Raw genomic sequence first — 25767 nt, forward strand, 5'->3', positions numbered from 1 at the left:
CTCTGGAGCATGTACTGTATTAATCATGTTTAGGACATTTGTGGGAATGTTCTCAGAAATCACTGTCACCCACAACAGGTGGAACAGGCTGACATCCTTCCCTCAGAGATGATGTACACCATCAAACGGCCACCTAGCCTTGGCCATGTCGTCAAGGTGACCAACGGCTCCTCTCTGGACTACATCCACTCCTTCTCCCAGGAGGAAATAAACAATGATCAGATCCTCTTCATTCCCATGCCCACCCCAGGTGGGGACTCTTTCACCGTGGACATCACCAATGGATTTGTGACACTGGAGGACATCCAGGTTGCTGTGGACACTGTCCCAGGGCAGGTCCCTTTCCATGGCCTCAACTTCACTGTCAGGGAGGGCAGCGGTGTGGCACTGACCCAGGACCTCCTCAACATCACACACTCCTTCTACAGCTCTGCTAACATCGACTTTGTGGTGGAGGAAGCCCCTCAACACGGTGCCATCCGCTACATGGATGGCGACGAGGATGACCTGACTGCCTTCACCTGGGATGATGTAAGTGCTTTTGCCTTCCTCCTCCATCACTAATTGAGGCAAATGATCTCAAGTTAAATGATCAAAATACATACAAAATGATTGCTTTCTTCTGTGGTCATGAACAATGTCAAGTGTCTGACGTTTAGGGATCACTGTGCAATACTGAGTCATTGCTTGGGGACAGCTAAATTAATTAAAGTGTGTCTGTATGTATGTTAAGAGAAGATCCGAAGCAGTGTGATCAATAATTACAAAAGCAGTCTAAAAAGTCCATTACTGTTGTTTTGACAGATTTAATGTTTTTTGTCATATTAATTATTATTCTCAAAATAATAAAAAGCTAAATTATGTCTTCAGACATTCTGGGTATAAAGGTCTGTATGAAACTAAATGTTGCACTATTGCCATGTTACCCTGGAGTCAGTCAGAAGATAACATTATTGTTTATTGTGTTTGCATTTAAAGCAACTTGGAAAGGATTGGATAGAATGAATTTATTCATGGTAATGGTATGTTTGTGGCATTTATATAGTCCTATATCAAAGCACAGAAATCCACACTACGAAAGGAAAGGGTGGTTGCATGTGGGAAAACATTTTTGTGCCCTGCATGTTTCATACATCTTATCAGAGCTTGTTAGTTCTTCCATGAGAAGTACTAAAACATCTAGTTTGTCATTTTAGCATTTTTGCCCCCTTTTAAACTGGAAAAACTGATGCAAATTCCACACTGCCAAGAGCCAAAATAAACTGGCCCATATATTACTGTAATAATGTATGTGCACACAGCCCCCTGCACACATTCACCAGCATGTTTTTCCCAAATAACTCTGTTGTGTATCACATACCTGTTGCAAGAAGCAGAAAGTCAAGCTTCCGTGAGATCTGATTATGGTGAAAAAATCTAAGCTAAATGAAATCATCTCCCATTCTGAACATTTTGTCTCTTTTTATTACGGAGTGAGGTTTTTTTCCCACACACCGTAATATATGTTACTGACATATGCATTATGCTGTTCAGGTTCAGGTTCAGGTTACTTTATTTGTACCCATAGGTAGATTTGGTTTACAGTAGATGAGTCATCCATCTTAACACACTTTTTACAAACAACACAGACAGTAGACAACATAATAAATATAATAAATGTGCTCAAAATTCCAATCATCACTAAACCACTTAAACTAAAAGTAAAATAAAATAAAATAAATGTTGCTTCTATATCATCTGTGCAATGTTGCTACGACTTGTTTATCTGAGTAATGGCTGCTGGAACAAAGCTATTTTTATACCGCTTTGTTCTGCACTGTGGGACTATAAACGTTTGTCCAGAAGGAAGAAGCTGAAATTCACTCTGGGAGTTGTCATTGAAGATTGAGCCCGTTATCCACTGTAACTGTCTGGTGTACAGGGATGCTGGGTTAAGCTGTGACTTGCCAATCAGCCTACTAGACCATTTAATAATTTGATTCAGAGAATTTCTGTTCTTTAAATAGGTTAAATAGGTTATCAATCCATGACACTAAAGAAAAAGATAAAATCAATTCAATAAAAGCACAATAGAATAAGGTCATCATGGTTTTGTCAATGTGAAAATAGGACAGTTTCCTCAAACAAAACAAATGCTGGTGCCCCTTTTTGCACACAGCTTCACAATTTGCTTCAAAGTTCAGTTTTGAGTCAATAATTGCCCCAAGATATTCATAAGATTGCACACATTCCACTTTCTGACCCTTAATTGATGTGACTTCATGTCAGACAGAGTTCCATTTATCCTCACTCTTTGTGCCCTATTAGTTAAAAAGTCAAGAATCCAGCCCACAGGATTGTTACTCAAGTCAAATTGTTCTAAAAGCCTACTAGTTAAAATATGGGGTTGAACTGTGTTAAAAGCAGAGGAAAAATCAACAAAATCTAGCATGAGATCCATTTCCCTCCAAGTGTTTAACAAGTAAGTTATGTAAAGTGACTGTGGCATCCTCCACTCCTCTATGTGGCCTATAAGCAAACTGCATGGGATCAAGTGCATGCTCAGTTTTCCTTAAGATTTCCGACCTTACCAGTGTTTCGAGGATTTTCATTAAAACTGACGTAAGAACAACCGGTCTAAAACCATTAAGAGTTTTGGGACAACTGTATAAAAATGGATAAAAATAGATTTTAAAAAATAGATAAAAAACTGTATAAAATAGATTTAGAAACAGGGAGCATCCTTCCAAACCTTAGGTACAAGCTGTGCCTGTAGTGACTTATTAAAAATGTAGTCGAATACAGGACTCAGTTCTTCTGCACAAGATTTACGTAAACTACCACAGATGTTATCAGGTCCATGACTCTTATTTACTCTTACTGAGAGGAAGGCCTTTTCCACATCCTTTTGGTCTGTGTGTGTCATCAAGTGCTGATTATCTTCAAGTCTGTAACTCCTGAAGTTCATTACTAAAAGCAAAAGTATCAAAACAATTATAAAAATGATTAAGGGCATTAGAAAACTCAGTATCTGAATTGAAGCCATCCAGGGTGGCCTGACTGCTGTTCTTTGGATTCCGAAGGCCTGTTAATAGTTTTCATGCAAGACCAGGCTGAGCCAAGGTTATATGCAGCCATCTTGTTCTCTTGTTCAGATTTTGTTTTGTTTTGTTAATTCTGTTTTGCTTTCAAGATTTCTATTTTCAGCTCCTTAGTAGCTATATGCAGATCAGAGGCTGCTCCCTGTTTAAAGACAAGTTTCTTTTTCTGTATGCTGGACTTAACGGATTTGGTCACCCATGGTTTGTTATTAGGGTAAATTTTAACTTGCTTACAGGGAATGATCATGTCCCAACAAAAGGCAACATATGAGCATGTTACATCAACAAGTTTGTCTAAATCATCACCACAGGATTGTTTAAACATGTCCCAGTCCGTGCAGTCATAACATTCCTGCAGACAGAGCACAGATTCTTCAGTCCAGACCTTTATATCCTTTGTCTGCACTTTCTCTCTCCTTAAAACTGTTTTATATATGGGCAGTAAATGCACACAGTTATGATCCGCAGAGCCCAATGGAGGTAGGGGGAGTGATTTATAAGTATCCTTTACTGTCCCACAACAAAGATCTAATGTCTTATCCCGCCTAGTCGGACAGGAGACATATTGGTAAAAGTTTTTAAGTGTCTTTTCAAGGGAGACATGGTTAAAATCACCCAATATCAAGTTTGGTGCAGCAGGTGAAATCGACTGCAGTTTTTGCACTACGTTGAAGATCGTGCTACAGGCAGAGGCGGCATTTGCCTCCGGGTGGATGTACACTATTGTTATAAAAAGTTATGAAAACTCAGAGGGCAGGTAGAAAGGACGTAACAATACTGATAAAAGTTCAACATCTGGCTAACAAATGTGCTCTCTGACAGTCACAGAACTACAGTATCATTTGTTAATATATAAACATACCCCACCCCACCACCTTGAATTTTCCTCATCACTTCAGCCTTTTGATCCAGACAAAATGGCACTCCGAAACCATCAATGAACAGGTTGATGTCCTGGTCATGCTCAGTGAGCCATGTCTCAGTGAAGGCCAAGACACAGCAGTCTCTGAAGTCCTTCTGAAAACGGACGTACCCCTGGAGTTCGTCCACTTTGTTCCTCAGGGACTGGACGTTTCCCATGATCACTGAGGGCAGAGGAATCTGGGTGAGCCGTTGTTTCCTCAAACGTAGTCTGATGCCTCCTCGTTTACCCCACTTCCTCTTCTTATCCCTCGTTGCTCCAGAGGTTTCATGAGAATCTCTCCGAATAAAGTTTGGTAGCTGTAGCGTGATATCTGTCACGCAAGCCAAACTCGCAGTTCAATTGCAGCAGCAAATCTCTAGTGTACTGCGTCTGACCCCGGTAGACAGCCCCGTTGACATCGCAGGCAATCAGTAAATAGAACAGAATCCACAAAGCGGCAGGATAAAGAAGATCCATTTTAAATTAGCAGCACTAGGAGCACTCAATCATACCAACACTCAAACAATTGAATTAAGAAAGGAAAGGACATGTAAAAACCTTTAAAACAAGTATAAAACACCAACACGAGGACGCCAAACTCTCACCGCCGGTTGCTGCGTGCGCATGCACACCCATCGCACCCGGTGAACTACTAATGGGAGACAGGGAACTTAGATGTTTATGATGACTGGCCAGCTTGAATTTTTAATAAGGATCTCCCATCTGGGGCTGATTCGTATATACTTAACTGCACCTAATGGTGAAGTATTGCCTATGTGTGCTTTCCATTAAATCATTTAACTATGACAAAGAGATCAGTTTTATATTAAATAAGCAGCAGTGTAGCATAGTGGTTAAGGAGCAGGACTCGTAACCGAAAGGTTGCAGCTTCGATCCCCGCTGGGACACTGCTGCTGTACCCTTGGGCAAGGTACTTAACCCACAATTGCCTCAGTAAATATCCAGCTGTATAAATGGATAACATTGTAAAGAACTGTAACCTAAGTCGCTTTGGATAAAAGCGTCTGCTAAATGAATAAATGTAAATAACATTGAAAATACCACATCAGAGCTTTCAGTTGATTTTTCTTCCTTTATAAGCAGATTTAGCAAAGCTAAAATGTTAAAGTAAAAGTTAAAATTTCATATGTATTGAAGGCGGCACTACTTTTTTCTGTGTCAAGTAAAATTGTGTCAGCAACTAACGTGCTGTCTTTATTTTAGTTGGCCTGCTTGTTAAACATTACAAACAACTGAAAACCGGTTCCGGGTAATTACCAGATAGAGGTAACATCTCTACCATCAGTGTTAATGTAAAATGATATGCATGTGCTTTGTGTTGTTCTCATCTCAATTTGTGCAGAGTATCACACTGGGAAATAAATCTGCAGGATCAGAGGCCTAGAAACCAGAGAATAAATGTTGCTTAATTAAAGACTGAGTGTATCAAGCTCAGATGTAATTTGGAATTCTGGGTCCTGAAGGTGAGGAGCTGGTAGTTCTTTGTATATAAGAGATTCTCCATATACACATCAGTGAAGGGCATTGCTTCTGTGGTTCCAGGAAGAGTTCAGAACAGGCATTATGTCCACTTCATGGGATGTGAACCAGCTGGGCTGATTTTACATGGTACTTCATGTTAGTGTGTGATGAATACCTCCAAGGCCAATGTCAAAAAAGAAAACCTTTGATTGAATGATTGTTTTATTAAAATTAACCCCAGGGAAAGTGTTTAGTTGGCCATGCCAAGCAGGTATTTCAGTCAGCGTCTCTTTACAAAATGGTCATTTATCTTCAGCACACTCAAAATGGCTGTAGCATTGAAAGTAGATTTTACACGGATAAGCAGTGTTCCATGAATCACTGTTCACCCAAAGGTACAAGAGCAGAGGCCTACCATGGTCAACACAAGCCCCTGTCCTTACCTCTACACCACACTGCTGTGACTAAATATGACATGGACACCTCCTTGCTCTTTCTATGCATTCTAGGTGAAAGGAGGGCTCATCTACTACCTGCATGACAGCAGCGAGACCATAGAGGACCACTTTACTCTTCTTGCGTCCGCTTTCGAGATTGGCAGAACCAGTGAGCCGGTCACCATTGGCATCACCGTGCTGCCGGTCAATGACGAGCCACCAAGGCTGACCCACAACACTGGGCTGGAGGTATGGTGCAAAAACCTCTGGCTCCCTTAACCGGAAATCATCTATAGTCAGAAAGGCCTCGGAGCCAAGAGCTCACTGCAAGAGCTGGAAACTGGCTGAAAAGCGGCAACCATAATCATCACGTACAACTGGAAACCAAGTGTATGATTCAACTGCTTTGTCCCTGCCTGTGGTTCCACATCTCTGTGGTAACATATATTTTTGGAAAGCCCTGTCAGTGGCAAGAATTCAGTTTTTGGGGAGCTCAAGAACCATCCGTTTCTAACCCTTTTCTCTTTCCCACTAAATATAATATAATCATATGTTTTTGGTTTCTTGACTAGGGAGCAACCACATTCATAGAGGCCTTTTCCCCTCTCATGAAAACTTGCTGTCCTGTTTGATTTAATGCAGGATATACGAGTTCTCTATAGATGATCAGACACAGCAAACAACACTACAGTGATACAGTCACTAATCCCCATAAATTCTGACTCATTCAGCCACAGCTGGCTTTGATTAGACTCCTGTTCACTGAATGGGGTCTTCTCATTGTCATACCAACCTTTGTGTGGGCTGCAGCTACCCCTGGAGGTGCTTTTGAGCACATGCACAGTGATTCCCTGCTGAAATAAGCAGAAACCCATTCTTTGGGATTATCACTGCATCATTGCATGTTATCCAAAAGCACCAAGAACAGTAGTGAAGTGAGTTTTATATATGTGAGGTTTTTTTTATAACATATTTCATTGTATTTTTCAAAACACAGAACAAACAAATGACAGCACATAGCACTGCAATATATCATGAGTCTTTTGGGAACAGCATTTCTAAAGTATAAATTCAGATTATACAAGTCCTCTGACAGTTAGACACTTTTCGGCCAATTCCCAATAGAGAAGATTACAAAAAAATCTATAGGTTACTGAGCCTTCTCTACAACACTGCCTCACCCATCCTGGGGGTCAAATGGAGATTGCCAAACAAGCTTTGGATGCCCACTACATACAAGGTCAGCATTTGTTATTTTTACTGAGTTCCCCTGATATATTTTCCCCTTACACAGATGTTAGAGGATACTGCAAAAAACAGTGAAAGTAGGATCCCACCTCCTTTCTACATTTGACATAAAAAGGAGGAATCTTTGGATCAACAATGTTAAGAAACTGAGGTGTGCGCTGTAGCTTAAGAAGGATCCTATACTGACTCTCTGTTAGCCTACTGCACAAAAAGGTTCTCCCTATGGACTTAACAGCATCAGACCATGCCCCCTCCCCCATCTCAGATTCCAGGTCTCTCTCCCATATACCTTTAATTTTTTCTATGCTGAATGAATTAAGGGACTGTAATTTATAATAGACATGCGATTAGAGGTTCTTGTTGCTCTGATACTGTAACAAAAATGTATCTATGGGGGAAGCGATCGGCTTGACCAAAGGAAATTTTAAATTGTTTATGAAATGCCTAACCTGAAGAAAGCCATAAAAATGACTGGATGGGATGCAATATTTAGCTTAGAGTTGCTCAAAGGATAATAATGAGTCACCGTCAGACAGATCACTAACAATCCTGATCCCTTTGTCAAACCAGCATTTAAAGATACTCTTGCCAACTCCAGGAGGAAATGCTTTGTTTTGGGTAGGGGGATGCAGAACAGAGGAGTAACCCTTCCTCCCAGTGAACTTGTGAGTCTCCCCTTTAGGACTGAGAAAGCTCTGGAGCCAACCTGACACTATACGCATGTGGTATGTCCAATGGTAAAACATGAAGTTTGGCAAAGCAAGCCCCCCCCTTTGGCAATTGCAGGGTCTTAAATTTAAGACATGTTTTTTTCCTATGCCAGATAAATTTGGGGATTTTTTAATGTCAGAGAAGACAGACCTCTTTATTATCACAGGGAGCATTTGCATAGGGTACAAGATCCTTGGAAGAATGTTCATTTTAATTAAACTAATTCTACCAGTCCAGGATAGTGGGAGATCGAATCACCTATCTAAATCGCTTTTGATAGTGTTCAAAAGTGGGGTGAAGTTATGCTTAAAAAGGCTATTTATATTGACAGAGACCCTAACACATAAATATATATAACCAAATAAAACCAGATTCTGCCCATTTGAAAGGAAAATTGTTCAAAACGCTCCTATCACCAAAGTTATCCAGAGGTAAAGCCCCAGATTTGTCATAGTTAATTCTATAGTCTGAAAAGCCACAAAATGTGTCCATGGTGGAGACAAAAGCTGGAACTGACTCCTCTGGTTTGGTTAAAAAAAGTGTCATCAGCGTACAGCACTATCTTCTGGACAATTCCACCAAGTCTTACACCAGAAATATCACGATGGCATCTTATGGCTTCTGCCAGTGGTTCAATGGCCAGCCCAAATTGGGGGGGGGGGGGCAGCCCTGTCTTTTGCCCCTCCCCAGATTATCAAATGCTTTAGCTGCATCGAGGGAAACACAGAGTACTATCTTGTGTGGAGTGAGCAAACTGCAAGACATGACGCTGAACATTTGTGAGAGAATGTTTGTTCTTAATGAACCCTATTTGATTGGGTGTAATTAAAGCAGGTAAAAAAAGCCTTCTTGCGAGGAGTTTAGATAGCACCTTACAGTCTACTCCGATCAAACTTATTGGCATATATGAGGAGCAACAATCTGAAGGCTTATTTGTTTTTAGATTAAGTAATATGTTGGCCAGGTTGAGTGTCTGTGGTAAGCAGCCCTTTTCATATGACTCAATATACATTCTGGTGTGGACCAACCACCGATTTAGCCATTTTCTTATAAAATTAGGGACAGAGCCTGTCGGGGCCCGGAGCCTTACCCCCCCAGTAATGATCCAATAGTCTCAAAAACGTCCTCTTCTGTAACAGAGCAGCATAGAATACCCCTGCTCTCATCTGTCAGCGTGGGAAGGTTTAAACAGTCCAAGAATCTTAGTCTATCCTCAGTGGTATTACGGCATTCTGAAGAATATAAATTCTGATAAAAATCTTTCATAATTCTGACCATATGTTTAGTTTTAAATTGTTTCACCCCCCTGCTGTCTTTGAGGGAAGGAATCACATTAGAATCTGTTCTACCCTTTGCCAGGTGAGCCAGTAGTCTACCTGGTTTGTTAGCTGACTCAAATAGTCTATGCTTAGCAGAGAAAATAGCTGTTTCTATCTTCTGAGTTAAAAGATTATCAAGGGTTGAGCAAGCTGCATATAGTTTGGTTAGGACAGATTTAGAGAATGAGTGAATAAACTCTTTTTGCAGTTCTGATATCTGGCATTCAAGTTCCAGTTGTTGCCTTTCTCTTAGCTGAAGTATATGAGATGACTACACCTCTTAAGTAAGCTTTTGCAGTCTCTATAATGTTGACGCAGATATGTCTGGAGTATCATTTATGGAAAAAAAGAGTTTCCATTGCTCCTCTAAAAATGTTAGACTGGAGGGATTTCTAAGCAGAGTAGGGTTCAGTTGTCAATGCCGTGAAGAGGGATTGTAGTAGGGAGGTAAAAATTCCAAACCAACAAGACAGTGGTCTGAGAGTGCCTTTGTGTATAGAGAGCATGTTTTAATCCTGTCTAAAGTCTGTCTAGATGTAAAGAAATATTTCATTGTTGAGTATGAGCCATGCGGTCAAGAGAAAAAAGTATAATCTTTTAGGGCCCAGTGTCCTCCAAGCATCATATGAATTCAAATCCTTGCAAAGTTCCATAGTGGTTGCTGCCATGTTAGATGGGTGTCTAGTTAGGTGTTTTCTGGTCTAGCAATGGATCTAAACAATAGTTAAAGTTCCCTGCTAAAAATGTAATGATGTAATGTGATATGTTATACGATAATAATAGGCAATAATTTGGAATAGAAAGATGCCTCAAATGGGTTGTGGGAATATATGCAACCCGAAGTGATTCGTACTCCATACAAGTATCCCGTAACCAAAACGTATATCCCCTCAGAGTCTTCAATATGTTTCTCTATTGTAAAGGGCAGCCTTTTATGAAACAGAATTGCTACTCCTTGTCTACTGGAGTTGAAGGAGGAATGTAAGACTTGGCCAACCCAATCTCTTCTCAATTGTAAATGCTCAAGATCAGATAGGTGAGTCTCCTGTAAGAATGCAATCTGCACCCTTTACTTTTCAAACAATGATAAAATTTTACACCTCTTAATTACACTGTTAATTCCCTTTAAGTTCCACGTAACCATTTTGGTAAAACTCATCTGAAGTGTATTATTATATGTAAAGCAATAGCAATAATGTAAATATAGCCTTGGTGTGCATGCAAGTCTGTAAAGACATAGTCGTATGGGTGCCTTTTCTCCCATTAGTAACAATGCAAAATATGCATCCAATATTCCAAAACAACATACTACTCATGATCATCAGAAGCAAGCCAAAAATACCAATAGGTCTAGTGCTGTCAGTAATAACAAACAGAACAAACCCATCTTGAAACATCGGAAAAACAGAAAAAACAACCATAGAAAGTAATAGTAAGAAACAACTCACAAATACAAGGACAAATAACAGAGAAAAAACCACAAGGGTATTACTAAGCCCAGTGACGCCAAGAGTGGTCATCTCCACAGAGAGATCAAAAAAGTAAACTAAAATTCTCCCCATCCCCCCCACTCCCATATCTAACACAAAAAAATGCTTATGGCTCAGTTCCACTAAACATAGTGCCAGGAGTTGCAAAGAAATAAAGAGGGGCAAATAGCAAGCTAAGTTCTATGCAACATACAATAGCTTAACATGTCAACAGAAAACACATGGAGTAGCTGAAATTGGGCATCACGGAAGATAGCCTACATATGATCCTTAACGCAAATTAAGTTATTTCCTTGCATGCTCATACAGACTGCACAGAATAGCGTACACGGATTACAATTCTCAAGTCATAATAGGCCATTGAAAGATTACAAGGCATACAAGTCTTTTATCCCAAAGTGATGACGGTCTGCTTAGTTAGCTCACTGGGTTAGCCCAATGTGTCCAGAAAAGGTCGTACATCCTCTGCTCTGTGCAGTCCCTTCACGTCGCATGAGTATGAGCTTGGCGGGGAAGTTAACGAACTTAACATTCTTATCCAAAAGTTTTTGGCAGATGTCATTAAACGAATGCTGCTTCTCTCTGACAGCACTGGGTAGATCCTGTGTGATAAAAATGTGTGATCCTGCGTGTGTGTGTGTGTGTGTTTGTGTGTGTGTGTGTGTGTAGAGTACCAGTGAAATGTTTGGATACACCTGATCAAGATAAGGGGAAATATGCATTCAAAGACATTTTGATCTAAAGACTTATGCTTAAATGCTTAAAATTTGTTTCACTTTCTTAAAAAAATGTATATAGTTTTCGCATGTCCAGACTTTTGACTGATACTGTATATTCAAGAAAACCAGCCATTTGTGTATAGTCAATTTAGCATTGGTTATCTGTCTCCTTATCTACACTAAACAACAACTGTATAATCAGGTTGTTAATGGAAGTTAATGCTATTCTGCTATTGAGAAGTGACATGTACAGTACCAGTCAAAAGTTTGGATACACCTTTATTTATTTTCTTTATGCACAGTATAGATCAACCAATATCTCTCAGGTGAAAATTCATTAGAGATCACTGAGCTTATGTCTCCATCTAGTGGTGACACCGAGAGGCCCCCCCACAGTGTTTATATGTTAGTGGCCACTAGAGGGAAGCAGACACCTGTGTCTCAAGCCTCTCTGCCTGTATTATTTATCATTTTGGAAACTTGGGTTCCCAGTTTACTCTAAACATCCTCAAATTATCCTTTATTTTTCTATGTATTGTATTATTAAATAATAACATGCAATATATTATTATTAAATAATAACATGTAACAATGTGCAGTAAATAACAATAATCACCTAAATTTATGCCATGCACAGAATATGCTTTCTTTAGTATGAATAGTCAATGAGCCCTCCTCCCCACTGATTTAAGCTATTTATGAATGTGTTTCAAGAGAGCTGCTCCATTTCTTTCAATTAGTGTCCTTTTCAGCAATGAGGCCATTAGAAGTCCATTAAAGGGGTGTCCTAGGAGACCAATGCAGTGTGCTTCGTCAAGTCAAGTCAAGCTAGCCTGCTATAAAGAAACTGTTAAAGTCAACATCATCCTCAAGTCTTCACTTGCTATTTGCTGTTGATACCTTGTTATTTCATTATTACTTATTTTTGCCTCCGTTATCCCACTCCCCCAGGTTCTCTCAGGGGAGGATGCTGAAATCACTGGACATATGTTGAGTACCGAAGATGCCGACACCCCTCCCGAGGAGCTGGTTTATTCCATAGAGACGCCTTCCAATGGGATTGTAGCCCTCAGAATGTCGCCTGGAGACAGCATTCAAAATTTCACTCAGGCTCAAATTAACAGCGGGGATGTTGTCTTTACCCACAAAGGTAAACTTTTAAAAATGTTTACTCTTGGGATGGACATGTCTGCATGGCTCTCTGAACTAAATTTCCTGTCAATTAAACATGCCTAAAATAGGCATGTTTGATTAAATTGGCAACCATTTTATATGTAGGACAGCATTCACAACCCTGCCAATTTAGAACTGTTTTTTTTTCATTAAACTTATGGAAGCAGGCTTAATGACCACAATATTCATAAAGACATGTTGAGCTACAAAACTGGAAGGTTGTGACCTTGTGAAATGTGAAATCTGTCCTAAACCAGGCTCTCTTAAAATATACCAGTCAATTTCACACATATTTATAGAGAGATATCCATCAGAATTTATTTTCAGACTCATGCTAATGGAAACATTCGTTCAAGTCAGCTTCAGCCTTATGCATCTGTATGGTAACCAAGACTTGGCTGAATACATAATATTATTGGTAGCAATAATAGTAGTAGTATTGTTATTAATATTGGGTGGCAACGTGGCTTAGTGTTTTGGCATGATTACAGGTTGAGATCCAATTGGTCAATGCTGTAATGTAATTAAGGGAAGCATTTAATCTGAGTCATTTCAGAATGATGTCTCAGATGTGAGGTATGTGCATGAGGATATAAACAGGGTCATGTATGTAATGTGAGAGTTAGTACCTGAGGCATGAGTGATGTAAGCAGGCATGAGTGAAGTTTGCTGAAAATGTAACGCCCATCTCTGTGCAACCCTTTCCAGGCAGCCAATTGGGTGGTTTCACTTTCACGGTGACAGACGGAGAGCACACGTCGCCCCTGTACCGTTTCCTGGTCACGGCCAGGCGGATTACCATCTCCATGGAGACAGAGGAGGAGCTCATGCTGTTTCCAGGTGCATGTCATTTCCTGTGGAGGTGTGGGTGGCAGGTAGAACATGCCCCTGTTCTGAAGGACGTTAACCACACTACATGCATGTCTTCCTGTGACTTTGTACACATGCCCACTATAGACCCACTATACCCAACAGTTGTGTATGTGTCCACAGCTTAACAGACAGGAGCAGATAAAGACCTGTCTGCTAAAGACCGTCAGCTGAGTGCACATTTCATGTAGTTGCCGAGGGAATGTGTGCTTGTTTTGCATCCTGCAAAGGAAAGTTAAGCAGTGACATTGATATTCTTTTCTTTAAAGGTACAAGGAGGCCAATCACAGGTGACATCCTGAAGGCGGTGACCAGTGAGGGTGGGGACGAGATAACATATGCTGTGCTGAGAGCTCCTCGTTTCGGCAGGCTGATTTCGCTTAACCACAAAAAACAGTTTAAGGAAGTCTCTAGGTTTAGCCAATCAGAGGTGAGTCAGCTTAAGAAAATACAGTCAACTTTTATTTGGATTTTGTATTGGTATTCCTGGAGTTAATTGTGTTTGTATGAGGAAGTGAAGATGCTGTCATCATCAACTAGAAACTAAAACCTTTTCTGAACAGGATGATTTATCCCTGTCATGGCAGGAGTTTGCACACAATCGAGAGTGCCCCCTTCACTCGATCTCTCAGAGTTACCATTCTTAATGACCTACATTCAAAAAAGGAAAAGTGGGCAAGAAGTGCACGCAAAATCCTGCAGTATCTGGGTTGCTTCTGTTATTTGGGACCATGTGACAGAACCAGATGATTTTTGAGAGACTGCTACACCTAATGTAGCAGCTAATGTACCTGCTAATTTGTTCTCAGGGAGCAGGCACTACCCTTGCCCCTCCTCCAGGCATGAAGCAATGCGTGTTGAGACTTGTTCACCATCCCAGTTGTCTTTTGAGGATGAGATCCTGGAAAAGCAGTGGCTGTTGCAATGAGGCCCAAAAGCACAGCCTCCTCAAATGCTGTGCAAATGCCTGTTTTTGCCCATCCAAAGGGGCACTGTCTGAAGTCAAGTTTGCAGGGAATATTAGGAGGGGGCACCAAAAAAAGGTTTTATACTAAATGATATATTTAGTAGCCATATTACTCTGATGTCTGTCATTTAACAGGAAAAATGGCAGAAATGTCACAATCAAATACCTTATCATAGCACCCTCAAAAATCATTGAGATGAATCTCATTTCAGTGTTTTGGTAAAAACTACATTTCTTAGGATCTGTTTGTTCCCAGATGAAGCGTCTGTCTGATCAGCCTCTCTGCAGAAATCATACTTGTACCAGAACATATATTCTATAACATACAATACCAATGCAACAGCTCAGTGCACTAGTTTGTCTGAATAAGCCTCAACTCATGTTGAGGAGTATGCACTGGGAGAAGGGTCTCAACCCTTTTTGTCTCTACATTTGTCTTCCCAGCTGTCCCACCGGGCATCTGATCTGAGCCCAGCAATATGCTATACCAGCAGTGATCCTCCTTATGATCTAAACAGGCCTCCTCCTATTATGCAAACTCCTGTCACCAGGGGGCCCCATTGAATATTTAGTACCATAATATTCTCATTTAAAAGGAGAAAAGCTTTAAAGCTCCTGACAATGGACAGTACACTGCTATTTCCACATGAAGTGTCACCTCTGCTCCAAACAAACCAGGCCAGAAACCTCATCAAACACATAGTAGAGTGGAAAAATGGACAAATCAGAAAGTGCTGGTAGAATCTAATGACAGACATAGCCAGAGCATCTATGGCATGTTTGAGCAGGAAATTCTGATTATAATACTAGATTTGTGTGCATTTCCTGAAGAAAAGGATTAATATCAGTATTGGAGTTGCCATCTGCCTTCTTTTTCCCCCTTCCCATGTGTCTGACGTGGCTCTGCAGCCTGAGAGAAAGCAGTGTGGGCATGTGACTTAGAGCGGCAGCTTAAGACCACAAACATTTAGGCAAATGTTTTTCATGTAACCGCCCTTCCTTCAAAATTCCATTCAGTCTCCACCATACCTCACAGATGATAAAGCTCTGGTCTCTTCTCTGTCGGAACAGCTGGATTCTGGGTCTATATTCTACGAACACCAGATACCTGAGGAGCCTTTTTGGGTTGTTATGGACTCTGTCGAGCTCCTGCTGTCCTCTGGCCCAGCCCAGGCGAAGGAGCACACCCTCCCCGTTACCATTTCGTTCTTAGCTGAAAACCGCAACGGCTCATCCCAGCTCTGGAAAAACACAGGTACCACTACACAGCACTCCTTTGGATGAACACACACAACACTTCTTATTTATTCATAGTGTCTGACATACAGCTTCTGTAAAAATCAAGATGTACGCTGGAAAAACAGTACTTTATAACATTATCAACCTCTTTCATCTATACTGTGCACATTCATTGTCAACATGTCATCTATATCATTACATTACATGCATTTAGCAGACACTTATTCAGAGCAAATTCCAACAGAATAGAGAATAAGTGTATTCATTCAAATTTAAAGTTGCCCAGCGGTATATCACATTCAACCCTTTTCCACCTGTACCACGTAATGTACACTACACTCAACATTTATCCACTTATACTACACCACCCTTTTCATTCACATCACCTACATCATGTTCAGACTTTTGCCTAATTGGCTTAATATTGTCCACACTCAGCCTGTTTCATCTAGCAATATTCAGCCTTTTTCAAGCTTGAAGTAGAAATTGCAATGGGAGTAATGGGAAAAATAAATGACTGTAATGCCATCACACGAGTGTAGTTTATATAAGGAGGTCTACAATGTACAATGTAAAGTTCAACTAAAAAAGTTGAAAGGTCCCTTAATTTCCTCCCCCACATGTTACCACTCCCCACATCTTATCCTTTACTTCATCTGCCTGATTGACTCCCATATCCCTGTCTGCCCCTGCCACAGGTTTTCAAAAAATTGAGGAGTATTATCACCCATTATAGCAACCCTGTCTGCTGTTTTGCATGGCTTCCCAACTCAGTGTCCCTCTCCTGGTGACCCAAAACAAATGACCTTTAATCCTAACACATCAGTGTTTATTTCACTGCAAAACATTGAAGCTGCTCAGTCAATGATGGAATTAAACTGAACAAAAAAGACTATAGGCATTTGCCAGGATCACCAAACTGACCAAGACTCTAATTCAATATATAATTCTGAGAAAACAAAATTCAGTCCTGTTGTTTGGTCCAGGGTGCGTCATTTTCAAAAAACCAGGGGTGTACTCCTGACACACAGGAAAAATATATCAACTTGTTAACTGATGATTACAATCAATGCTTATTGCTTGTTGCACGTTTGAGTTTCTCAACAAACTGTCCCATTGGAAAATGCTGGAATGAATAAAAATCATCAACAATGACCATTTGCAGTATTGTATGGACCAGTGGCACTTTGTTATTAGTGTCCTACATGCTCTATGTTTAAACTTGAAGTGACTCCAACTGGGGGTGGAGATCATTGTAAACCCTATATTCCCAAGTATCAGGACCACATCCAGACCTGTAAACGCCTTTTTGATAAATGCACAGTTAGTTAATTGAATTTGCCTCACCTTTTGTTATCTACAGGAGCTGAATGAAATAGCTGAGGAAAAATCTAGTATAAATAATACAATGTCACAAGTGAAAATCACCATATTGATAACGTGTTCATTTTTAATGAAGTTATTTGTCACTGTCATATGAAAATGCTTAAAAGCATTTCTTTTGCAAACAAGTCATTTCAGCTTGAGAACTATTTCAAGAAACACATATACAGGGCCCTCATTATATTACATGCTCTGAAATTCTCATCTCTTCATGGTCCAGTGAAACAGAGGGTGAGTGTATCTGTGTTCTTTGTGTTTCCCCACAGGTCTTGACATTGTGCGAGATCAGAGGAAGGTGATTGACAGCTCCAGGCTAGATGCCTCCAACCTCCTGGCCAGCATCGCGGAGTCAGAACAAGCCTTCATGGATGTCATGTTTGAAGTGAAGCAATTCCCAGCTCATGGAAGACTTGTACTTGGTGACCTAGACCTGCCCAAGGAATCTCCTTATTTCCTGCAGGAAGACCTAGACAAAGGTGACCTGGAATACCTTCAGCGGTATTCAGATGCCTCATCTGACAGTTTCACCTTTCGTGTGTACCTCAAGCCCAATGTAAGAGGCCCTCAGGTCCCATCCCCAGCTGCTGTAGTCCTGGAGGAGACCTTCAACATCTCCATCAGGCGCCGTGACTACAGCCCACCAGAGCTGGTGAGCGTGGACCTCCTGCTGGAGGTCCTGCAGGGCTCTGCCGTGGTCCTTACCCAAGAGTACCTCAACACTATCGACCAGGACAACACGCCTGCTGAGATCATCTTTACTGTGACCAAGGGCCCTGCCAACGGTCTGCTGGTGGACACAGAGTCCAACGACCAAATCGAGAAGTTCACCCAAGAGGACATCAACGCTGGACGAGTGACATTCATCAGTGATGGGAGCTTGGCCGACGGGTTCATGGAGTTCAGTGTCTCCGATGGCAGACACCGGACAGAGTCACACACCCTGCACATCGGCATACTGGCCAGGGCCCTGTTGTTAGCCAAGGCAGAGGAGATCCACGTAAGGCAAGGGGACGACGAGACCCTGATCACTGAGTCCATGCTGAAAGCCACCACAGGCGGGCCAAATGAGGAGGAGGTCATCTACAAGATTACGAATATCCCTGAGTATGCTGCTGTCATGGTGGATCGGCAGCCCACATCTGCCTTTTCCCAGAAGCAGATCAGGGAGGGCAGGGTGAGTGTCCGATTTGTCAAGTCTACCTCCCCGAGGGACACTGTGGCCATCGTGGCCCGTAGCAGGGCGGCTAACATCTCCACCATCCTGAACATCACCGTAACTCCCCTGGTGAACCTTCCACATGACCCTCTCCTACCACAAGGTGCGACTGTCCTTGTGGACACTAAGCTCCTGGATGCCTCACTGTTGGCTAACAAGACAAATGCAGTGCCAACATTCCACATAGTCTCACAGCCACGGTCAGCCCAGTTTGTAAGGGTAGGAGGAGCAGCAGATGGCCAACCAGTGATGAGCTTCACCCAAAGAGATGTGGAGGAGGGCCATGTTGCCCTGCAGGTGCCGGGGGACACTGGAGCAGGGGACAAGGTTGAGGAGGAAGAGGTCAAGTTCATCCTGAGGGCACACGGAGTACCGCCCGCAGAGGGGACCCTGTCCTTCAGGACAGTCCCCTACGACCCTTCCGTGACGTACAGAGCCAAAATCCTCAAAGTTCCCTCCAGTGGCTCTGTGGTGGACAGGAAGGATGCTGCAGGCAGGCAGAGTCCTCCTCGCACTACACCACCAGGCTCAAGATGGAGAGGTAATCTGGGCTGGCCCGAGGGGGCTAACCCAACCACTGCACATACAGATTTTGGCTCCCACAGGAAACCTGTGGTCTCCATGCAGAGGAACCTGTGGGCCATCCTCATCCCCATCCTGGCCATTCTTCTGCTCCTTTTCCTGGCAGCCGCTGTGGCCTACTACCTGGTGCGGCGGAACAAGACAGGGAAGCATAATGTTCAAACCGCTTCCCCAAAGCCCAAAAATGGGGAGGTCAAGCAGGAGACCTTCCGCAAAACTGACCCGACCAACAACATCCCTATGTCAAATGTGGACTCCAAAGAGCCTGATCCGGAGCTGCTGCAGCACTGTAGGACAACCAATCCAGCTTTGAAAAAGAACCAGTACTGGGTATGAGGAATGCAGGGGAGGCCAGGCCAAGAGACACAGGACCTTTATGATTTGAAGCATTTTATCCAGGCTTCTCAGAATCATTCCATTCAGTATTACAAACCTCTTTGCTATTTTTGTGTTTAGAATTTGAGCAGTGCATATTTGATTTAATTTCTGTTCAGGGCTTACCAGAATCCAGTCTGCCCACCTGTCCTCAGGTTATCAAACACTGAAAATCTTTATTAGTTGCAGTAAAAAGAAGCAAACATTAACCTAAATGAGAAAAGCTTTGATATTGTGTCTATTTATTGTATATCAAATGTTGCTGGATCTACAGGATTTCTACAGAGCCCAAATAAGGACACAAATTGAACTGAAAAAAGGCAATGGAAACAAAATGGATGTTGAAAGATGAAAATAAATTTTACTCTGTCATCTACAATTACTTTACTTTCATTTAATGCCAATGTTATTCCAGTAAAGTACATAAGTAGACTGTTTTTATGTTTTGATTCGAATATTTGCCTTTTTGAGAATGAAGGATATGATGGATATGTACATAGTAATTGATTCACGTGTGCCTATTGGAGTACAAGTATGCTATATCAAAGAACTGACAATCTGCCTTTTTGAGTGTTTATTTTTCTATAAATGTATTTTTTATTTGCTTTGGTGATCTGCCAATTAGTTTTTAATCAGACGTAACCCTGCACTCTGCAGATGAAATGCTCGTTAGATTCACTGGACTGACCGACGGCACTGAAAAAATCTTACACATAATACATTTTTGTGACCATAGACAGGAAGTGACTCACCGGGGGGTACTGTGTAACATGCATCCCATTGGCTGACAGACTTGAGTGATGTTCCATTTTACAGGTCTTGGCTTAGGTTGTGGCAATGTTCGTGTTGATTTCCTGATCCTCATGCTGCACATCCAACTGACGCTATCTCATTAAAGCTAAGGACTTCAAATATATCTATGAAGAGGAAAAACTATAACCATTTAAAAATATGTACACATCTCATTGCTTTTTGTTTCTTTATCAAGCATTCATATACACTTGAAAAAATCATTACTTTAAAAGACATATATTAACATTGGACAGATAAAAGGAAATGGACAAGAAATATAAAGCTGGCTGGTTGTGATATGTAACAGTATTATATTGAAAGGATAGAGGCATGTAGTAACACGTGGTTGTCTCTTCATTAGGAAGAGATAACAGAAATGACACTTGTTTTTTTTTTGTTTGTTTTTTTGAGCAAAGAAGAGCCCTCACATAGATCTGACCTGGTGCTGAGTTATCACAGATGATTGGCAGTTGGACATTTCTCTTCCTGTGAATAAGTATTTATGCATATTTTCCTCTAGTTATTGTGGATTTCTTGACTTTATATTTAGATGCCTTGGCTATGACCATACTAAGATATCACAGGAAAAATAACATGTTGGTTAGGCTGAGATATATCACAGTTCTGAGATATTTTAGAAAGTTTCTGGATTAGTTGCTTCCTGCCAAGTAATGCAGCCCTGGTTCGTCTTTGCTTTTGTTTTTACAAATCTCTGTCATACTACAAACAATAAGCCATGCCCTTGCTCACATATTGTATATGCTGCTTCCATCTGTAAATCTTCCCTTTCATGACCCCTAGTGTTCTTATTGTGGGGTTTAAAATATTTTTTATTGGTAACATTGTTGAAGATTTAAAACTATGCTTTTACCCCTATAGCATGCAAATAATATTTGCTGCAGTTTTTGCAGAAGTTCTCAAATTCCAGGAGCAGTGCTTCGGAATGCATAGTGCACCCTGACCCAACCATATTTGAATTGGCTTGTATTATTTCTTTGTTTTGTGTCATTAGTGAACATGTGGTTAATGGGTTTGTTAGAATAATGGACAGATTTGTTTGTGAGAGTATTACTAACTGGAACCTGGATCTCAAGAAACAAACCATGTAATAAAAGCCCACTTAATGAAGAATAAATAAAATTTACCAAATGAAGGTACCATGTGAATTTCTTTTCTTCTTTCTTTTCTGTTGTGGTGTTGTGGTAAACAAACTCTTCTACACTGATCATATCTCTGCTTTCATTCCTTTGTTTGCTAAAACAGACATCTCAATGTACATCTACAGCTTACATGGTGCATTTTATCCATCAATATTGATGGACATCTACTGAATTGATTCAGGTTGAGAAAATTGCTGAAGAGGATTTCAGCAGTGCCCTGACTGTAATTTGTGTAAGAAGTGCTGTGTCATAAGCACAGTGCAAAAATGGCTGCCTATGCAGGCCCGGTGCCAGGGGAAATACAAAGGGGTGCAATTGCAAATTGCAATCCATGGGGGGGCACAAAATGTCATAAATACTATGTACACATTGGGGTATAAGGAGACCACTGGGTGTCTACTGAGGTCCTTATAGGGGTGCAATACATCCATAAGCACCCTCATATCGCCAGGCCTGTGCCCATGTCAAACTTTATTTAATTCAACAGCCTTTGGCATTTAGTTTTTATTTCTTAAGAAGTCTACTCCCCTAAATCATTGTTTACCACCTACTATAAATCAGTCAGAGTTACTTCTGAAGATTAGATAGCCATCAATGCTGTCCACACAGCATGTCTCAACAGCAGGTGGTGCCAGGGAGTAGTTAGGCTTTCAAGAGACCAGATATGTGTAAAGTTATTCGTCAGCATTTAACTTGCCTCTCATCTGCAGTCATTCTTTCCTATGTTCCAGTGTTTCCTGTGCCTGAAGTTTCTTTCTTTCTCCTTCTGTCCTTATTAAGAGAGGCCCTCCATTCATTTGCAGAGCTTCTTTGCTGTCCACATTAACATGGTGCATCAGATCCAATGAATTTTCAACATTTTCAACAACTGAGAGGACTTCATTTATCAGACATCTTTCATTGCAAACATCACTAAAAATAGGACAGGGAAAGCTTTAAGACATTTTTTGTACTTGTGCAGGTGTGCCAAATATGGCTGGCTTTGAATCATTTTGAGGAAAAATAAAACTGTAATCTAATGCATTCTGCAGAACCTGTTTTAACATTTTTATTTGTGAGTGCATGTTGTCATTAATATGCATTTGGAATGAATAAAGTTGTTGAACGTCAGAAAAAGCTTTCAATGAATAGACTAGTCCCTATATAGTAAGTAGAAGGTCAAATTAATCTACAATAGAGACAGATGGACAGATCAAATGTGAATGCAGTTCCTTGCCTTTGAGTTAGATGCATGCCAAAGATCCATTTCAGGGTGTTAATTTTGTTGCTGAATGACACAACAGAAACTGTACTCTACATTGTTGACCTTTCCAACTGGGTTTGGCAAATATTTGTGTATGGTGTTTGGATGTATACCAACATCTTTCATTTTGGAGTTACTTTTAATCTGAATGGATCAGATTTTTAGAGTTTCCCCAGAGTTTTACTGGGGAAACATTGTGAAAACCTTTATTTTGAAAGGTGCAGGCTCAAAGTGAGAGACCAGCTGATTGCTGGATAAGGAGTTGCTGGGCAATCAGATAATAAAAAGGAGAAATCCTTTCCCAGTTTTGAAAAGAATAGTCTGAAATAAGTGCAAGGCTTCTGGTTGGAGACTAAAGGCTTGAAGCCTTTTAATATAATTCTTATTGCACAATTCATTTGAGTGAAATGCTTTGTAGAAGGTATGATTTTCAAAGGAAAAAAATGTATGTGAAAAGTTAAAACACGGGTTATAAAGTAAGGCAGGGTACCATAAGGGAATATCAAATTAACTGCAGTTTGAGGCTCCAAATTTTCTATAACAACATGGCTGTGTTAAATATAGGAAACAGTTCTGTGAAATAGTTTAACAACAAAAATATGCAGAACCAAATGTCCCTCTGCTCCTTCAAGAAACAGACGAGCTTACTTAAAATGACATATAATGATAATTTAAAAAAAAGCCATTATGTAGGTACAACTCTTATGCTTAGACCATACAGAAATGGCAAATATACTCCAGATAAACATGATGTTGAATGGTCATTAATCTTGTCAAATTTGTTTTGTAGCAGTTAAAATGGAATGACATCAGTTGATGACATTTGAGGGTTTTTATTTTTATAAAATCATGTAATAGCATATTAAGACCACATATTCAGCCCCTGAATTCTCTTTCCTCCATCTATGGGATTGCAGTTAGTAACAGGAGGTTCTGGCGCTGTCTGTGTTCCAATGCCGTTATAGACTCAGCTCTTAAGGAGTGTTCACAACAAGACTTCAAATAAGAACACTTGGAGCTTCAACATGGCAGCAACAGAATTTTCAATGTAGAACAGGCCATGCTGACTATTTAGTCCATATGTAAAAAGTCTGTGTTTTAATAATCCACAGCTAGTCCATGGTAATTATCACCTGCAGCACCCAGCAACACATTTACCATTCTGACACAGTGAAACAACCAGGGAGGCCTGTCTCTGAAGGATATATTGCACACAGTTTAGAGCTGACTTAGCACAAACTGAAAATGTATTTATTGGGAGACGTTGTGTGATTTCTCATCTGTGATGTTCATTATTAGGCCACAGATATCTATACCATGTGACCTAGCTGTACTGGAAATCATACCTTCCAGCTGTGCAACCTATTGTGGTAAGTAGACAATATCTTTTAATGAGTTTCAAAAACATCTCCCAGAAACCTCATTTTTTAATTACAAAATGCCAACTGTGGTGTAGTGGCGAAAGACTAGGTCTTTAAACCCAAAGTGCGCAGGTTTAATTTCATCAAGAGAAAACACTTCAACCAACTGTGTTTTAATTAAGGAGTTAATCTGTAAAGAGCAGACCAGAAAGGGCCCCATCATTCAACGAACCAGTCCAACCACAAACATGAGCCTCTATCACTTCACTTCACTTCACTTCACTGGTGGGGCAGCTAAGTTGGCCTGCTTCTCTCCCTCTCTATTATTTACCAGCTCCACAGTCTGTAGCTGCTCAAATCATACACCCCTCTTCAAGTTTTAATTATTTGGCAGAGTCTCCATCCCAGAACCACTTAGAAAATCAAAAATCATATCTTCATTTACATTTGTAGGGTGAATATGTTAATGCATCTTGTTTCTTGTGAGGAGCTCCTGCCAAACACTTTCAAAGACAGCCTATTCTGTGGATTATTTTAAAATGACAAGACAGCTAATAGTGGAACAAGCACAAAAAATGCATAAATTGGCAATCCAATATCTACAAACAACACAGCTGATTACGTTTGCGAAGGGTGGGCTAACTGAGGAACAAAGTAATTGCCTCTCCCTGTGTATAGCTCTAGTTCTGTATGGCAGATTTGTTGCACATTTGTCACACTTTTAAATTTCCTTCCTCTGACCATTACATTACATTATTGGTATTTAGCAGACGTTCTTAGTCAGAGCAACTTACATCGATTACAGGTTTTTACAATGTTGTCCATTTATACAGCTGGATATTTACTGAGGCAGTTCTGGGTTAAGTACCTTGCCCAAGGGTACAGCAGCAATAGCCCCGTGGGGAATCAAAGCGGCAACCTTTCGGTTACAAGTCTGGCTCCTTAACCACCATGCTACACTGCTGCCAAGTCCAATGAGTCCACTTGTGCCATAAGAGATTATTGCAATTGAGCCCACCAGATGCTTCTGGAACATATGGCAGGAGGTGGAGTGTGCGCTACCACACAAGAGTTCTGTGTTTTTTCTGTGAAAGAATGGCTCCTTCAGTGGGTGCTTGACAGACTGGAGGAAAGCCGGAAAGCAGAGGTAACACTGATATGCCATTGTTGTGCAGTGGTCTGATGGAAACAGCTGCCACATGGTCTTGTGTGCACACACTCATGCAAATGCCGTCAGCTGAGACATTTCGATTCAGACTGTGCCTCCAGTGTCCCACAGTTCACTTCTGCTTCATTCATGGAATGATGTGGAATTTGAGAGTGGGATCTCATTTGGATTTGCTCTGCAACTGCACATTTGATTTGTGCATGAAAATAAACCTGTTTTTGAGTTGCACCCAAAACAATAATGTTTTACATGTTTATACCTCTGACAACGTAGCAGAATTTTGTTATTGTCAGTGCTGAATTAACTACTGTACTGTATGATGCAGAGCATCTGTGTACTGTTGGGACTAAGGCCTTTTGGCAATTGCAGGTCATAAACTGTACAGTCATGTGCAAAATTAACAGCTACAAAGTAGAGCCATTTGTCATGCTTCTTGTGGACGTTAACCTGCTGTGAAAGGTGCTGATCAAACAATAGAAAAGTGAATATAAATCTTTATCAATAAAAACAGCCATCAAACAGTCTATGGGTCTTGCTGAAGTCATCTGCTGCATTTGTTCTAACGTTATGTCAACAGCTCAGAACCTCAATGGTTTAGCACAGAGGAGTCAAACTCCATTTTCTCTCTTCATTTTTCACTTCAGTGAAATATTTCTGGAGTGCTGGATACAAGTACAACAGTGACCTGTGGTTTAGAATTTGCAAAAAAAAAATATTTAAGAGGAAAACGTGAATGATTGTCCTAAGGAAGCAGCTAAAAGTAGCTAAATTTGCTGATGAGTCAATCTGCTGTCCACTGCCGGATTCATCCTTTGCCTTGCAGAACCGTTAATGCCCCATGCCAATAT

General features: G+C 40.8%; 1 protein-coding gene across 1 annotated transcript in view; it reads left to right on the forward strand.

The window, feature by feature from the left end:
- Positions 1-19511, forward strand: part of cspg4 (chondroitin sulfate proteoglycan 4) — a 53964-nt gene extending 34453 nt beyond the window's left edge. The window contains exons 4-10 of the mRNA XM_036534677.1: positions 79-531; positions 5976-6152; positions 12342-12540; positions 13272-13403; positions 13703-13863; positions 15472-15655; positions 17289-19511. Coding sequence (XP_036390570.1) covers positions 79-531; positions 5976-6152; positions 12342-12540; positions 13272-13403; positions 13703-13863; positions 15472-15655; positions 17289-19156 — 3174 coding nt within the window. The 3' untranslated portion in view covers positions 19157-19511. The remainder of the gene's footprint in view (positions 1-78; positions 532-5975; positions 6153-12341; positions 12541-13271; positions 13404-13702; positions 13864-15471; positions 15656-17288) is intronic.
- Positions 19512-25767: the final 6256 nt, after the last annotated feature.

Source organism: Megalops cyprinoides, chromosome 8, assembly GCF_013368585.1.
Source record: "Megalops cyprinoides isolate fMegCyp1 chromosome 8, fMegCyp1.pri, whole genome shotgun sequence".
NCBI classification, from domain to species: domain Eukaryota; kingdom Metazoa; phylum Chordata; class Actinopteri; order Elopiformes; family Megalopidae; genus Megalops; species Megalops cyprinoides.